The following is an 18,495-nucleotide window of genomic DNA, read 5'->3' as shown; positions in this document are numbered from 1 at the left end:
TCTCCTCTATGGCAGAGCAGAGCCTGGGAAAAGCACAGCAGAATGCAGCTGAGACTGAGAGCTGCAATGGGATCAGAATCATCAACCCTCTTGAAGTGCAGCCACAGCTGCTGGGGTGTCCACAATTGTGGCCACAATGAAGTTGTTGGTGTTGTGTGCTCAGGTACCACTGCTATGGCTGCCTGCATGCTGGGACTCTTTCAGGCAGTGTCCCCTATTGGCTAGGGATGTGTGTGGAATTGTGTTTTTGGTGGATCCCACTACGGGGACCATTCTGTTGACACCTCCAGCCTCTCCATTGCCCGTGTGCCAAGCTGGCAGCAACGTGCCCAGCACTGGGAGAAAGGCAAACATGGATCTCCATCCAAAAGGCCTCACGTGCCTCTTTTCTTTCCTTCCTCCCTACAGATGCTGCAAGGACAACTACAGAGAGCCCCATCTCCGTTCCCTCAGGTGAGTCTGAATTTCTCCTGGTTTTTCTGGCTGGTGCTTTCTACAGAAACAAGTAGTGCCTCAGAGTTTGATGTCTGGATTTTTGCATAGGAGAGGAGAGGCCAGGAAAAGCAGTATAATACAGACAAGATTGGGAGTTGTGGTAGCCTGAAATTCATAGAGTGATTTCTCTGTGGGAAGAGAAAACACCTTTGTGCTAAAATCTCTTCCCAAGGTTTCCACGCCACCTTCTCTCCCAGGTGCCACCATCAGCCTGGTGAACGGCGGGAGCCGCTGCGCGGGTCGCGTGGAGATTTCCCACCCTGGGGGCCGGGGCACTGTCTGTGATGATGGCTGGGACCTGAGCGATGCCCAGGTGGTGTGCAGGCAGCTGGGATGTGGCTCTGCTGTTTCTGCAACATCAGGGGCCTACTTTGGACAAGGCAGTGGCAGCATCTACCTGGACGATGTGAACTGTGCAGGCTGGGAGTCATCCATCTTCCAGTGCAGCCACAATGGCTGGGGCAACCACAACTGTGGCCACAATGAAGATGCTGGTGTTGTGTGTTCAGGTACCACAGGTTTGATTGCCTGCATACTATTAACTTTTCAGAGGGTAGTATGAGTTAGTTGGGTTTAGATGATTTGTTGGGGTTGAGGGCAGGGTCATGTTTTTGGTTGGTCCCACCAGAGGGACCATTCTGCTGGCATTCCCGGGCTCCACATTGCCCATGCGCCAATCTGGCAGCAAAGTGCCCAGCACTGGGAGAAAGGCAGGCATAGATCTTCATCCAGCAGGCCTCACTCCTCCTGTCCTTTCCTCCCCTACAGATGCTGCAAGCATACCTACAGAAATCCCCTTCATCTCCACAACTCAGGTGGGTCTGAATTTCTCCTGGTTTTCTGGCTGGTGCTTTCTGCAGAAACCATTAGTGCCTCAGATGTTGCGCTTAGTCTCATCTGTGGCAGAACAGAGCCTGGGAAAAGCACAGCAGAATGCAGCTGAGACTGAGAGCTGCAATGGGATCAGAATCATCAACCCTCTTGAAGTGCAGCCACAGCTGCTGGGGTGTCCACAATTGTGGCCACAATGAAGTTGTTGGTGTTGTGTGCTCAGGTACCACTGCTATGGCTGCCTGCATGCTGGGACTCTTTCAGGCAGTGTCCCCTATTGGCTGGGGTGTGTGTGGAATTGTGTTTTTGGTGGATCCCACTAGGGGTCCATTCTGTTGACACCTCCAGCCTCTCCATTGCCCGTGTGCCAAGCTGGCAGAACGTGCCCAGTACTGTGAGAAAAGCAAACATGGATCTCCATCTAACAGCTCTCAAATCCATCTTTCCTTTCCTCCCCTACAGGTGCCATACCACAACTACATCAGAGCCCCACCTCCGTTCCTTCAGGTGGGTCTGAATTTCTCCTGGTTTTCTGGCATTTGCTTTTGCATAAACAATCAGTGCCTCAGAGTTTGATGTCTGTTTTCTCCATAGAAGAGGGTCCAGGAAAAGCAGTTAATACAGCGAGACTGGGAGTTGTGGTAGCCTGAAATTCATAGAGCGATTTCTCTGTGGCAAGAGAAAACGCCATTGTGCTAAAATCTCTTCCCAAGGTTTCCACGCCTCCTTCTCTCCCAGGTGCCACCATCAGCCTGGTGAACGGCGGGAGCCGCTGCGAGGGTCGCGTGGAGATTTCCCACCCTGGGGGCCGGGGCACTGTCTGTGATGATGGCTGGGACCTGAGCGATGCCCAGGTGGTGTGCAGGCAGCTGGGATGTGGCTCTGCTGTTTCTGCAACATCAGGGGCCTACTTTGGACAAGGCAGTGGCAGCATCTACCTGGACGATGTGAACTGCAAGGGATCAGAATCATCCCTCTTCCAGTGCAGCCACCGTGGTTGGGGCGTCCACAATTGCGGCCACAGTGAAGATGCTGGTGTTGTGTGTTCAGGTACCACTGGTTTGATTGCCTACATGCTGGGAGTCTTTTAGGGGGTGGTCTTAGTTAGCTCCAATTAGATGATTTGTTGCGGGTGAGGGCAGGGTCAGTTTTTTGTTGCTCCTACCATGAGAGACCATTCTGGTGACATTGCTGTGCTCCACGTTGTCCATGTGCCGAGCTGGCAGCAACGTGCCCAGCACTGGGGGAAAGTCCAGCACAAACCTTCATCCAACAGGCCTCACCTGTCTTTTTCCTTTCCTCCCCTACGTCTGCCACAACTGCAGGCACAACCAGTCCCAGCATCACCTCTCTGCACTTGAAGTGGGTCTGAATCTCCCCTGCGTTTTCTGGCTGCTGTATTTTGTAGAAAGGTTTAGTGCCTCAGAATTTAGTGTTTAGATTTCTCGTGGGACAGGAGAAGCCATGAAAAGCAGTTTATGACAGCCAAGACTGGGCATTGTGTTGCCCTGAAACTCATAGTGTGTATTCAAGGCCTTGATGCCATCTTGGTTACTATCTTTTTTTCCTTTATAAATTTTCTGTATCCTTTGCAAACATATTTGTAGCTTTGTAGATTTTTATTGTTACATCGCACCAGCATGTTCCTAGTGAGGAAGTCAAAGCTCATTCCAGGATCCCTATGCTATCTTGGTTCTTCCTGGCTGAAAATGGCGAAAAACGGCTCTTCAGACGCATTTCATCAACAAAGTATAGTCCCATTTGAAGGCAGAGAGGATTTTGATGGGACTTGGACTGGGGGGGAGTTGCATCACCATTTGTGGATATTTTGTGACTTTTGTGGATATGTTTCCATATCTGTCCTGGGGGCCTCCAATGAAGATCCACTTTTATATTACTTCCTGTACAAAAATGATCCCCAAAGCTGTGTTATTTTATTTCTAGATTGAGAAAGGCATCACCCTGGCAAGAAGAGGTGCCTTTGTGCTGAAGTATCTGTATCTCCTTCTTTCCCAGATGCCACCACCATCAGCCTGGTGAACGGCAGGAACCGCTGCGAGGGTCGCGTGGAGATTTCCCACTCTGGGGGCCGGGGCACTGTCTGTGATGATGGCTGGGACCTGAGAGATGCCCAGGTGGTGTGCAGGCAGCTGGGATGTGGCTCTGCTGTTTCTGCAACAACAGGAGCCTCCTTTGGACAAGGCAATGGCAGCATCTACCTGGACGATGTGAACTGTATGGGATCAGAATCATCCCTCTTCCAGTGCAGCCACCGTGGTTGGGGCAGCCACAATTGTCAGCACAGTGAAGATGCTGGTGTTGTGTGTTCAGGTACCACTGGTTTGACAGCCTGCATGCTGGGACTCTTTCAGGAAGTGTCCCCTCTTGGCCGGGGATATGGGTGTGTGTTGGGGATTATGTTTTGGTTTTAATTTTTTGGTTTTAATTCGTTATATGCTATACATTAGTATTTTGTGTTTGAGTGATTCTATGGCTGGGGGTGGATTTCATGGTATGCTGATTACATGTGAGATTTTCTTTTGTTCATTCTCTGATTTTATGGCATTTAGGTGACAACATTTTACTTTATTTCATACCCATGTGCCTGAAGCCCACAGAGTTAATAACTGCAAGCACAGGTCATAATCCTCTGAAGAGTTCATCACTCTTGTAGCCTAACTGAGAGGAGCACAATCATTATGTTTCTTTAGAGATTTAATCTTGTGTTTCCAAGTTTTCTATATATAGAACATATTTTTATTTGATCCAAAGGAAACCTAAATTAATCACTTCTATCCCTAAATTTCTTTTTTTTTTCCTTTCCTTTTTCAGGCAAAAAAATTATTTGTGATGATATACTTTTTAAGTCCTCTGGAACGTTTCAGAGTCCTTCTTTGAACCCTTCAGATAAAGCAGATTGTTTGTGGCAAATACATGTAACAAACAATTTCCTCATTACACTCACATTTGATAACATTCAGTAAGTAAACCACTTTATGCTTGGGCAATAAAAAAATTCCAAATATCAACTGCATGCACAGTTCCTGGGCATATTTCCCATCCTATAAGTGAATGATAAATATACATGGGAAATGTGTGAGCACAGAATCCTATTATATTGTTTGTTCAGCATTTAAACCCCAAAGTTTAGCAAATGCATTTTTTAATATATTCTCATTTCTTCCTCAGGTTGCAAGGTGGATGCCAGAATGACTATATTGAGATCTATGATGGGCCACCCAAATCTTCTCCTCTACTTGGAAGAATTTGTTCTAGTTCTCATCTCACATACACCTCATCTTCAAACTTCATGTCTGTGAGATTTTACTCCCAATATTCCAGTGGAAGTTTTAGGGCTCGGTATCAGTCCCTTCCAGCAGACCGGAACACCAGTAAATTTCCATTCTATTTGTGATTCTGTTCTCTTAGTAATGCTTGCTTTGCTCAAAAGCTTTTATACACTGTTTTTTTACTAAATAAGTATTTGTTAATGTTGTTGAAGGAATCTTACATAGATGATATTCCTGTTTGAGTTTTGTGACTGCTCACTTTCAGAAAATAACTACTTTTTTTCTTTAAAAATACTCAATTTATTTGCCTTTAGATGTTTTCTGTTATTTTCTAAACTCATATTCTTTGTACAACATCATAATTCATATGTATTTTTGTGGACAAACTTTCACAGAGTCATAGAAATGTTGGTTAGAAGGGACTTTTGAAGTCTATTCAAAACAGAGCTACTGCCAACACCAGGTCAAATCCATTACGAACTGGTCTGGCTGAATGTCTGGAAATATTCAGAGGATGAAATATTGAAAGCTACTACTCTGGGTGACCTGTTCCAGTACTGTCCTATTGCTTTCCCATATCTAAGTCTCAAGTGTAAAAATAAGTGGTTTGGCTTATGAATTCTCTTCTCTAAATGGCAGCAGTGATTGCATTTGTTGGACTTCCAATATGAAAGCATTATCAAGTACCCAAAATCACTAATAATTAATATATTTTTTTTCCCCTAGCCCTTCTGTGCTTGCCAACCTACATGTATGCAGTGGTAGACAGACATTATCTCCAGTCCCAGGGCTACTCAGTGGGGAACATCAGCCTGGCAGACCCTCAGTGTACACCAAACATTACATCAACTGAGGTTATATTCAACATTTCATACAGTGACTGTGGTACAAGTAGACAGGTTGGTGTCAAGATATTTGGGACAGCTCTGGGCATGGGAATTTAAGACATTTAGAAAATTGTCATGGATTGCAAAGGGTGTTGTAGGCCACAGGTATGCAAAACATAGAAAAGGAGCATGTGTTTCTGGAGGCTGAATTTGGTTAAATATTTATACTTATCCTTCCCAGGGTACTTACATCCTTCCCTGTACCTATTTCAGAATGATGTTCTAGAGAACAAAAACAGAGGGGAGCGTGAAGTGAGCAATCCCATCCTGGGTGCTTGGGATTTTTCAGTGTGACAGGTCCTTTCTGACTGCCAGGACCTCGCACATGCATTAGTTCATAATGCTCACAGTGAACATGACCCCATGTGGAAATTCAACACTCATTTAATGTGTCAAACAGGGCGACAATGAAACAATCACCTACTCCAACGTGATTAAAGTGCCTGCTCCTGGCACAGTCATCAAGAGGAAAAAGGATCTTCACTTCCACATCAGCTGCAAAATGCTGCAGAACACCTGGGTTCAGGTCATGTACATTGCTGATGATATCATCGATGTCAACAAAACCCAGTATGGCAGATATGAAGTGAGCCTGACGTTCTACAATTCCTCAACCTTCCAGTGGCCAGTGCATGACTTCCCTTACTATGTTGACATGGACCAGAATTTGTACCTCCAAGCTTCTCTTCACAGCTCTGACCAAAATCTGACCGTGTTTGTGGACACCTGTGTGGCATCACCTAATTCTAGTGATTTTAGAACACTGGTCTATGAATTGAGCAAGAGTGGGTAAGACCTTTGTAAAAAATTACTTTAAAAGCATCTCTATGTGTTGTTCTAAAAGAACTTCATTTGTGAAATGAGGTGATTTAGGACCAGTGTACATTGTCTGTAATTCTCAGGGCAAATGTTCTTCTAAGAATAACTTTTTGGCAAAGCCTGAGTAAAATTCAGAATGGCGACCAAATGTCATTCAGAAGTTGCAGTCAAGCACTGAGATTTCACCCAAAGAGGCAGTGAGGAAATTGAGGTCTGACTTTGTTTCTTAAATAGACATATGAAAGGGAAGGATGTCCATGGCTCTACATTTCTGTACATCATGAGTTTTACAGCATCATAACTGGAGTACAAAACTGTCTACTCAAAAAGAAGAGAAATTCCTTAGCCTTTTCTTATTATTCTAGAAACCTAAACCACTTTGCCTGAATTTATACCCAAGTACATTGAAACACTAAAGAGAATGTTTATTTTAAAAAAAGGTATATTAAAATTAGTTTTATGTTTCCAGAGAAGAAAGGAGAACTTTCTCTTTCTGCAACAACTTTCAAGGGCCTCTTTTCATACAGTTAATCCTGTTTGTAAATGCAGCACAGGCTCTCACCTGAAACACAGAAACCAGCAGAACCACTAGCCATTTTTCAGCTATTCATGTTTACACAGAACTTGTTAAGCTATGAAATTTCTGTGCTGTGCACATTTAAGTAATTTCTCTTCTTTCTAAAAGCACTTTTTTTTTAAAGTCTTTTGATTTCTCTTTTACTTGCTGGTTTTATACTTAACCTTGAAACTTATTGTAAAGAGAGGGTGTAATAGTACTTCTGCTCCTGAGAGGGAGTGAGTTAATAGCTAATCTTGTTGATTTTATGTTGATTTTATGTCCTAATGTTGATTGTTTGTCCTCCCAGGTGTTCCAGTAACCCTAGCTACGCTCTCTTCCCCTCGCCACGCGGCGACATCGCTCGATTTGCGTTTAACGCAAAGAGCGGCTGTAATGGTGCTTCTGCTCATGAGAAGCTGTGAGTTCATAACTAATCTGTTGATTCCATGTCCTTCCAGGTGTGCTAGTGACTCTACCTACTTTCTCTACCCCTCGCCACGAAGCGACATCGCTCGGTTTGGGTTTAACTCCTTCTCATTCGTGAACCGATTCCCATCGGTGTTCCTGCGCTGCGAGGTGCTGGTGTGCAGGTACCACGACTACCCCTCCCGCTGCTACCAAGGCTGCGTGAGCAGGTTCAGGAGGAATGCAGATTCTTCCCACGAGCAAGTGACTGTTGTTGTTGGACCCGTGCAGCTTCGGGAAGCTCACGCTGAGAGCAGGAACATTGGTAAGTTTAAATATCTTGAATAACGTAAGACTCTGTGTGTTACTGTCTGTTTGCATTTCAGTTCAGACAGGAAATCCAGCTCTGAAATGTGCCTTTGCTGGTTTATTTACAATTTGGCTGTAATTCTTATGGGGGATTATTATTTTTTATTTATATAAAATAGTTCTATTAGATTTACAAGCTCCTTCTATCATAGTTTAGATCCACTCTTTGTTCTGCACACATCAAGTGGCAATTGGTTAAATTCTATGGGAAGAGGGATGAGATGTAACTAATCTGATTGAAATTAATTTTCCAAAGCTGTCTGTGCCTAATTTGCATGTCTGTTATTTATTTACAATCAATCTCTAGGTCCTCTTGGAAATACTGTTTCTCAGTGTCCTGTAGCTGCTGTTTCCACTACCAGAAAGCAACATCTTAAGGTCTTTGAGTGCAATCATTACAGACTCCCAGCTTCTCTTCAATTTCTTGCCAGAATCTTTGTTTGTTTTGCATGGCCACAGAATAATTTGTGAGATAATGTGCAGTTTTCCAATCAGATCCAGATTAGAGCTTTTAAACTCAAATTCTCTTTGCATAATTATCTTTGCATAATTAACCAGCTCAGGGGGCCAAAAAAGTAAGTTTCTCTCCGACTCTTTTATGCACAGGGCTGGCCTCTGACATCCAGGCAAAAGGGGAGACCCTGAGCTCAGAGCCTGCTGCCAGCTCCCACGTTCCTCTGGCTGTGACCATCGTGGTGCTGGTTGCTGCTGCTCTCACAGTGGGAGGATTTCTTTGGAAGAGGAAACTGCAGGAGGGCATCCCATACCAGAAACTGTGAGAGGCAGCTCCAGGCATGGAGGTGGAAGGACACTTTCACCAGCCCCCTGCTTTGTTATCTGGGTTTGCAATCAGTGTGAAGGGCAGCTCTTACTTGGCTATTCCACCATCCAGGCCATGTTTGGAGAATCAAGACTACACCTGATGTTACCATGAGCTGAATTTATAAAGCAGCCTGATTTTTAAAACCTGAGGTGTAAAGAAGGATTGATTCTTTCATCCCAACATCCAAATAAGCACCTTCAGTGCTGGACATTTCAAAGCTTTTCTGTTGAGCTCCACATTGAATGTCTGTCTGAGAAGACCGAAATTGGTGACTTGAGAAACAAGAACTGATTTATTTGGCCCTTGCTGATATGCAGATGAAACACCTGTGTAGCACCATAGATACACTAGGAAGTAGTTTTTGCTGCAAAGAAAAAATGTTTCTTTGCAGCAAAAAATCTCAATAATGAGCCATAAGCAAATATGCTCAGGGGCTGCACTAGAAGAATTATTGCTGTACAGCATTCCTGACTTTGGGCAGATTGATTTTTCTCAAATCCATATTTCTCTGAATAAATGTAGGCCTTTTATACGATTTTGTATGGAGGATGAATATAATCCTGTTACTTTAATGTGTAATTAAAAACAACAGGAAAGAAAATATTTTTTTGAGCAATACTTTTTTTTGCGTACTTGCAAACATCCCACTTGTATGTGTGACCTCATGGCTAACACACTCCTGCGTTTGAGAACGTGGCTTCTGACAAAGTGACTTTGCCAAGCAATGATTCCTGCTCCAGCTCTCACACATTTCTACACCTGGAATGGGTGGGAAGGAGAAAATGTAGATAAGTTCCCATAATGAAGTGTGATCTCTCTCCTACCCCATGTGAAAACAAAATAAAAAAACAATAAAAAAGGAAGAATTTCTTGGAAGAAGCTGCTTAATACAGGTGGAAAGGTCACTGGTATTGATTGAGAAATGCCCTTCTTGAGACGTTCCTGTTCTCCAGCCAGCTGTGAAAGAGGCAAGTTCACTTGGAACTGAGCAGTGTCAGATGTGGAAGGTGAGCCAAAGTGGTGACGTGTGAGGAAGGTGAGCTGTGCTCATGGGTGACATCCTGACCTGACCAGGAGGATGAGGGCAGCTCTGACAGGAGCCAGCCCCACAGCCTGGACCATTTGTTCCTTCGAGCTGCCCTCTCCTCATGGCTCCAGGCAGGGCTCTCATCACCTCTCCGTGATGTAAAGAGAGATCACACAGGTACGGGCTGGCACTGCACACAGAAAGTGAGAGGGGTTTTCCACACTTGAGGAACAAGGATTGAGGGTCTTCCTCCCCCCTCTGCCTGCAGCCACCCCTGGAGGGCAGAGCACCTCAGAAGACTGGCCTGCCTTCACCTGTTCTCTGGACCAGAGATTGTCTGGGCTCAGAGGAATGCAGCCATCTGCTCAGCACAGCAAGGACACTCCTGGACCTGGGCTTTCCTACTCTGTAGAACAGGACCTTCCCCTGTGCTCTTCCCAGACCTGTATTCTCCTTCTTCCGGCTGCTGTGGTGTTCCTACCACACCATCTTGCAGGCACTTTTTTACCCTTCTCCTATTCTCTCAATATTATTTTCACAGACAAGCAGAAAGACCTCAGGCCTAGATCCTGGTGTCTCCAATCCTCACCAGCCCTGTGCTGTTCAGAGCTGAGTTTTCCCATAGCATGTCAGTGCCAGGGCTCCCAGATGGAGAAATACCAAGGCTGGATAAAAATACAAGGTAGAGTTACCAAGTTCACTGGTTTTCATATTAAATATTGCTGCAGGAAGTGTTGCCAAACTGCTCAGGTGGTAGATGTTTCAGACTCCTCCTCATATCTTGCTATCTGCCTTGATCCACAAGCATTATAGAAATGCAGGATTCAAGAAAATTGGGTTTGATGATGAGGAAAGGGTCATGTGCTTGGGAAATTATCTTTCTGCCACAAACCTTCCTGCCTGGATGCAGACTATCACTCCTTTGTGGAGAAGGCTGTGGATATCCTTATTCCAGTGTAGATAATTTCCTACAGTCATGGGTGAAAGCTTGTTTGTCCCTTCATTGGTTTCCATTCTTACCTTTAAAAACCCAGTATGTTTGCAAAGTGCCCTCACAACTGTCAGCAGAAGAAAAGGTGTTTTCAAAGCTCAGTGTAGCTTCATTCAGAGCTGGGAAATGCCTCAAGCTGCCAGAAGAAGACCTTGAGAACAAAAATGTGTTACTGCAAGAGATTGATCTGGCCAGGGGGAAGGGTTAAATACTGTATGGTATTTCACTAACTAAGGTTAATTAAACAAATTATTTATCCATTTTCATTGTGCAGAGATTGTCTGATAATAAAGATCTCTAGAAATATCTAGATTTTTGAAATTAATAATTTGTTTATGAGGAAGGTAGTGAAGAACTAATCAATTAAACAATCAATATTGATCTTTTACCTGGGCAGCTTAAGACTTTTTTTTTTACACTTGAACCACCTGGGAATTCCTTTTGTGTTCCCCTTCCTCCTTACCCTTTTTGAGTTATTACAAGGGTTTGGAGAAGAACTATGATCCATCACTCATTCTTGCTTCACTGCTTGCAGTGTTTGATTGGCCACTCAAATAAACTGGATTTCTCATTCTTGTCAGAGTGTCAAAACCAGAATATGAATAGTGAATACCAGGTGGTGTGTACACATCCTCATTCATGTGCAAATGTGGTTGTTTGGATAAAGAAGAAACATATTTACTATTCTGAATGTTCACTTTCAAGGCTTCCAAAGTTATCTTTGGCCTCTTATATTTTTCACTTCCTTATTCCATTCCAATGATATTGGCCTGTGTGGAAAGATGTTTTAGATCATTCTCTTTTCCCCCTGGGCTTTGGTCTTCCTGCTTGATGGCTGTCCCTGGAGGCAATAAATTCATATGTGGCAACAATTTTAACTGGTGATAATTCCATGCAAGTCATGATGGCTGTGGAGGTAGGGATGAGATGGAGAACAGTGCTCTGACTCTTCAGTATTAGGATGATTATCAGATTTTCTTGTTAAATTGTTAGAAACATAGAGGAAAATAACCACTCTGGCAAAAGAGTTATGAATGAGAATTAATTGTTTCATATTGTAGAAAAACCTTGGATTTATTCTTCAAAGAATCATACCACTGTTTTTGTCACAATGTAAAATGTCACAAGGAATATATTAAGACATTTTCTTAATCTGAAGAAATCACTTTTTTTTCCTCCAATTTGTTGGTTCAAAGGATCAAATGATATTTTAGAACAAAATCAGTTTCAATCTATGTAATTTCCTTCACTATGCATGAAATCCACAGATTTTTTCCACAGTGTTTGCACAAAAAGTTATCAGTTGACCCTGATTCTCTGACATTTCCTTGCAATCTGTCTGACAGTGAGTTTTTTTGGAATTTTGGCTTGTACTTTAATGTGCCCCAAAATAATTGTTTTGTACTGGGGCTAGAGCTGTTGATTTCAGCTGCAAGGTCCTTCAGAGACGCCCCAGTCAGAATTAAACAGGGCCACCAGGTCTGATCTTATTTTATTTAAAGTCCACTGAAGCTTTAGGACATTTATGGCTCCCCAAGAAGACCTGCCCATTAGTTGGCAAGGGTTTCTTGCTATTTTGCTGCAAGAAACTCATTTAAGTTTTAAGATTCCACTACCAACCCAATACCTGACCAGGAACCTCCTCATGAAAGAAAAATGCTGAGATGCATCAGCCAGAATTGAACGGTATCTTTGGACAGGAGCTCTCTTTTTTTTGGTACAATGACATGATTGTGAAACCTATGGTAGCATAAATACTTCCTTCCAGGCAATGGAAAATGTTACTCTTGAGATATTGTCTTTTTGCAAAACCCAGGAAGTTACAAAATATTAAATAACAAATCAAACACATGTTTGTTTCAGATTAGAGGGCTGTGGTTGTTTTATTGTTCTGCTGAAGAAAAAGAGACCTGGAGAGCCACTCCCCTTCAGAAATAGAGTATATATTGTGAGGTCCTCTTTACCACCAACACCTGGTGAGATGGGTACCCCCATGGTTTTGGCATGGCTTCTCTTGTTGGGTCCAGCAGTTCTGGAGGCCAAAACAGGTAAAAGACTTAGACCTGTTCCAGGGCAGATTTAAAAAATTATAAAGACTGCTTGGAGTCCTCTCTGTTGGTTCCAAGAGCAGAAATTAAATTCAGGCTGGTATTGGTTTGGGCAAAAGATTGTGAATTGGATGAAAGAGCAGAGTTTTGTTCTACTAAAATTGTGAACTAATCATCAGAGTGGATGATAAAAATTATTTGAACCATTTTGTGGGGCTCATTTTGCTGCCACAGGGTCCTACTCATCTTAGTGCCTTGTATCATTGCAAGAATTGTGTCTGTGAGTATGTCATGAATGAGGTATTCTTCCAGTTCCAGAAATCTGATCCAAAAATCATTGAAAGATTTATTTCTTTACTTTTTTCCATGAGTCTTTTATTCCAGAGTGTACGTGTGCACACATATTCTATATATTTAATATTGCTTGTATCATTTGGTTCTTCTTGGTATTATGCACAATTTAACAAAATATAACATGAAGTTAGGTTTTCACACTCTAGCACTGTGGTTAAATGATGGACGTCTAAAAATTATGAGAGACTAAATACTTTTAGTTCAACATTTTTATGATCATAGAATTTTTCCTTCCATTATTGCTTTCTATCTCCTGAGTGGTTTGGGTGACTTTGAGTTAATAGTTCTGTGTGTATCTTAGAATAATTGCTGATGACTTTTCTAATGAGTTATTTAAGCTTCGTGATGATAATTTATATTGCCACCGTTCACCTCATCAATTCTCTCCCTCTGTCTCCTGCTTTTCTGGTGATAACTCATCTCACTCTGGCTGCTCTGTGTCCCAGAGCAGAGTATTTGCTGTATTTGTATAATCACAGGCTTTTGTCTTTTTGATACCTTTGAAGTGTGAGGAAGGATCCAGCCTATCCAATTTCATCCCCAGCTGATGGTTATGCTCTCACAGCAATGACAGCCCTTGAATGAAAGCAAATAAAACTGGCTTAGGTTGGCTTAATTTCCTAATCCCACTCTGACTTTTTGCCAGGTTTGCTGTTTCACCTCTCAAAAACCCTGTGAGTAGGGCTCAAAAATGTGCATGTTCAAATAGATATTTGAAGGAACAAGTCAGATATAAGTCAAGGGGCACTTTTATAGCTTTGCCCTTTGAAAGTCATACAAATCAGGGCAAATTTAGTTTGGTCACCATCTTGACTGTACTTCTGGATCAACAGCAAAGAATTAGGTGCAGTGAAGAAATCCTGGAGGTGTTAACTTTTGAAATTTGTTTTGCTCTGGATGACTTAGTGTTTAATAATAAGGTAAATATGTACTTGGCAGCAATGTAAAATATAACAAGTGCATGTTTTGATTTCCAGAGTGTAAATACTGCAAATCCAAAGTTCAAACATTTATTTGCTTGCTTACAATTGATAGTGAAGCATTTAATAAACTTCTTCACCAAAAATGGATCTCTAAAATCAGGACTTTCATGCTGGTCACACCACAATGTCTAAACAAGACATAAAAGTGGAAAGCAGATGGACTTTACCTGAATGAATGTAGTAATCAGCTGTATACAGGATAGGTTATTTCTTTATTTCAAAATGTAATAAATTTTACTGGTATATAAGTAATAAAGCCACTGAATTCCTGTTCAAATCGTTATAATCCTGTTGAAACAGAATCATCCATTCTATAGAACATTTGGTAGAACTCTTTCACTAAAGTTAGTCTTATAAGCTATAGGATTTGGTGACGTGTGGACTCTCAGTCCTCTCAGTCTTGTCCCAAAAATTTCTTTTCTTGCTTAAACCGCTTGTGCTTAGCCTGCTGCCTAACTTTATTGCAGGGATCTTGCATAAAACACATGGCTGATTTTGAAAACTGGAAGACAGGAATAAAAAGGAACAAATCACCTCTGTCCTCACAGGCACTTAATAATGGACTGGGCAACACCTTCTAGGGACAATACTGGAAGAAAGCAGAATAGATGCTCATTCCAGTCCCTTCCAGCCTATTTCCCTGACTGTTTTGTGCCCATGCCCTCTCTCCCAAAGCTCCCTACGTCCACCTGGTGAACGGAAGGCACCGGTGTGAAGGTCGTGTTGAGATCTACTACCGGGGACGGTCGGGGACAGTGTGTGATGACTTCTGGGACCTCCCTGACGCCCAGGTTGTGTGCAGACAGCTGGGCTGTGGCAGGGCCATTGCAGCTCTGGGAAGTGCCTACTTCGGGCAGGGCTCGGGTGACATCGTGCTGGACAACGTGAGGTGCAGTGGAAATGAGGCGTCCTTGCTGCGCTGCAACCACACGGGGTGGAGGATCCACAACTGCGCCCACTACGAAGATGCTTCTGTTGTCTGTTCAGGTACTCCCACACTTTTTCACCCCCAAATCCTGTCCTTTCATTCCACTGACCCTGCAGAACTAGCATGGATTTGCATTGTCATCTTATTGAAGGGGTTCCATACTGTTGTCTCCCTATCACAAAGTTTCACATGTTCTTGGTGTTCCTCATGGAGCAGCTCCTCAGATCACTGACTCTTTCTTCTTCACAAAGCAGCCAACTGACTCCAGTCCCCTTCTCAACTAGCCACATCACTCTTTTATAGCATCTTCTTCTCATTGGTTACAGCAGTGGCCTGTTAAAGACAGGCCTGTTCCTAATCCTTGATAATTGGCCCAGCTGCAACTCCTTAGGGGTAAGATTACTTTCTACACTATCTTTATTTTCTTATATTCTATCCCCCTACAGATTTGTGTTTTTCTCTTTATGTGAAACCTGTGCTTGCTCATCCATTCAAAGCAATTAAAAACCCCAAGGATCAGATATACATTGCAGATGCACAAGGACAATTATTCCATCTAATCACCTGGCAGGGGCAATAAGGAAACAATTCAAAATTAGACACAAAGCTATGTCTGATCAGCAAAGTTTATCAAGGAAGAATGGGGTTAGGTGAATTCTTAATGGATTTGTTATGGGCAATAATAATTTCACAATCACAGCTCAGATTGTCATAGCTCACAATTCACTTTGGATTGTTTCCATATTTTTCAAGTCTTCCTTCATTTGGGTCCATTTATGCCTTTTTCCTTTGCAAATACCCATCCAATTTGAGTATCTTTCACCTTGCTGTGTTCATTTTACTTTCCCATTACTTTTTAGGAGAATTTATTTGTATCTTATTTTCTCATGTATTAACAATTGATCATCATGAACCGAGCATTGCTGATGACAACAGACTGTTCAGGTGTTTTGTATCAATAGTGCAGTTTTCCACGTTTCCTTAGAGAGTAAGAGCCTGGAGAGCTAAATCCATGCTGGAAGGAAGTGCTAGCTACACCAGTGTTTTTCCCTTAGAAGAAAAGAATAAAAATTTCTACCAGACCTGTGAACACATCACACAGAGCCTTTTTAAATGCCATTTATTTCTTGCCGGCATTCATAGCTCCAGTGCCTTCTACAGGCTGGATATATCCAACAGATGATTCAGTCCACTCCTGCCCTTGCACCAAGCACCATCCAAGACCACTGCCCAGGCTGTTCCTGGGGATGTCCTGATCCCCTGCAGAAGGGCATTCACAATGGGGACAGGCTCAAGCCCTGCTGCTGCCAGCAGCCCCACAGCTCCCCCCTCCATGCTAGGAGCCTGTGAAGTCTCAGGCTGAGCCTGGGCTGTGGAGTCCAGGGGCTGGGAGCAGATGCCACCCTGAACCTTACCATGCTGACCATCTGGAAATACCTCTTCCAAAAAAAATTTAAATTGGCTGTTACCCACCTCCATTCTGTCCATTGACCCCAGATAGGAAGGACTATCCCATCAGTCTAATTGCTCTTGATTTCACTTCATCCTTGAGGGTCTGGGCTCGTAGCTACCACACAGAGGTATCCATTGCACAGTGCTGATGTGTGGAGTGTTTCTCTTTTTTTTTTTTTCACAGAGGAGTCTGATTCAAAACAAGCAGAGCCAATACCAACGTCTACAGCAGATTCAGCACTGGGGACAACCTCCACAGTAGGGCAAACATCCACAGAACCTCTCTTAGGGACATCAACATTAGCATCAACAGTCTTTGCAAATGAGATGACATCCCCTGAGGAGATGGCCACAACTGGATTAACAACCAACACAGAGGAGGTGTGTTTTGTGGAGATAATCAAAACTCCACAACTTTTGTATGTTTATTACAGCACTGGATGGATGTGGGAATCATTTTCCTAAAATGACATGCGTACTTCTGGAAACTTGGGGTCTCTTTTTATCCCCCTCTCAAATACATATGCATACAATTTCACAGTAGGTTCATGCATATTCATTTTTACGAATTTTGTGTGATATTTGCCTCTAGTTCTTCTTTATCAGAAAGAATTCCTAGGTCAGGTTGACCTGCTCTCACAGCAGTGTCTCTGTCTCTTTATCACTTTCTATCTCTTCCCCCTTATCTCTGTCCTTCTAGAAAAACTAGGCTTTTGCAGTCAGGCTAAATAGCTATGTTTTCTAACCACAGACTTAACTCAAAAATGTACATTTCGCCTAAATCAAAATGGGTTTCTGCTCTGGAAAATTTCCACTCTGCCTCATGTGACAACCCCATTTCAGACAACTGCCATGGTGACATCATCCCCCACAGCAGAGGAATCCTTCCTAGAGCAGATGGCCACCACAGTGCCAATGACAACCCTAGCAGTCACACCCAACCCATGGCAAACAACCATGAGAGGGATGTCTGCTCTACCAGAGACAGAAGTGCCATCCTCTGCCCCACCACTGCCGTACTCACTGCCTGATATGATCAGCACAGTGGAGAGCACAACAGGTAACCCTGTCCACTGTCACTCACTGTCCTCTTTAGTGCCCCTGGGCTTCCTTCCCAGACTGCAGACAGACCCCCAAAATGACAGGAGAGAATTCCATGCTCTCTTCTCCCATTATTTGTCCAGCTCTGCTTTTCATGTCCATTGCCATTGCACTAACGACCTCCTTAGCAGGAACATCCAGCCCAACATACTCGACCAGTGCACTGCCACCCACCAGCACGCCAGACATGTCCACCTCAGCAGTGATGTCCACCTCAGCAGAGATGTCCACTTCAGTAGTGATGCCCACCTCAGCAGAGATGTCCACCTCAGCAGAGACATCATCCGCAGCAGAGATGACCAGCACAATGGCATCCAGTGCCACGCCAGAGATGTCCACAGTGCCATCCAGTGCCATGCCAGAGACGTACTCCACAGCAGAGATGCCCAGCTCACCAGAGACAACCACATTCACAAGGATGATAACCTCATCCTTGTTGAGCACCTCAGAGAAAAGAGCTATGAGACCAGAGGAGAGCACACCAGGTAACTCTGTCATCTCTCACTCATCAGTCTCCAAAGTGCTCCTGATGTCTTTACTGAGTGACCCTAACCCCTGGTACATGTCCCACTGATGGATTGGTGCTTTCTGTTGCTTGGTGAGCTGAGCATATGCCAAGAAAAAGCCCTGTTTGCACAAAGAGAGCACAGCAGACTGTCCTGGCCTGCAGGAATAGGGTTTCAGAGAGGTGGCAAAGAGCAGGACAGAGGGGTGACTGAGCTGGGAGGCTGGGGAAGGACTCAGGGCATTTTGGGCTGGTGTCTCTATGGGAAATGACTGGACAGAGCTTCACCCTGTCTACCAGTATTAATGATCCATCCTTGCCTGTCATACCAAATGCTGTGGCCACTGTAAGAATTACCTCCCTAGCAGGGATACCCATGATAGAGCAGAAGATAAAGGAAACTACCTTCATAGCACAGACGACAGCCTCAGCAGAGACAACTGCCTCAGCAGAGATGACCACCTCAGCAGAGATGGTGACTTCAGAAGGGATTCCAAGAGAGGAAAGCAGCACACCAGGTAACCCTGTCCACTCTCACTCACTGTTTAGTGTGTGAAACAGCAAAGTCAAAACAGTGATTTCAGATGAGTGAAAGAGATGAGAGATCCTCTGCAGGATGTTGTAGGAA

General features: G+C 43.6%; 1 protein-coding gene across 1 annotated transcript in view; it reads left to right on the top strand.

Annotated features, from left to right (window-relative positions):
• LOC135449686 (deleted in malignant brain tumors 1 protein-like) overlaps positions 1-18,495 on the top strand; it is a 66,981-nt gene that overhangs the window by 5,294 nt on the left and 43,192 nt on the right. The window contains 12 exon segments of the mRNA XM_064716907.1: positions 693-1,013; positions 1,706-1,708; positions 2,065-2,385; positions 3,343-3,657; positions 4,159-4,306; positions 4,516-4,718; positions 5,343-5,515; positions 5,904-6,292; positions 7,340-7,611; positions 8,262-8,430; positions 13,545-13,576; positions 14,557-14,868. Coding sequence (XP_064572977.1) covers positions 693-1,013; positions 1,706-1,708; positions 2,065-2,385; positions 3,343-3,657; positions 4,159-4,306; positions 4,516-4,718; positions 5,343-5,515; positions 5,904-6,292; positions 7,340-7,611; positions 8,262-8,430; positions 13,545-13,576; positions 14,557-14,868 — 2,658 coding nt within the window.

Source organism: Zonotrichia leucophrys, chromosome 6 (genome assembly GCF_028769735.1).
Source record: "Zonotrichia leucophrys gambelii isolate GWCS_2022_RI chromosome 6, RI_Zleu_2.0, whole genome shotgun sequence".
Taxonomy (NCBI): Eukaryota; Metazoa; Chordata; class Aves; order Passeriformes; family Passerellidae; genus Zonotrichia; species Zonotrichia leucophrys.
This window is presented reverse-complemented; position numbering and strand designations above follow the sequence as displayed.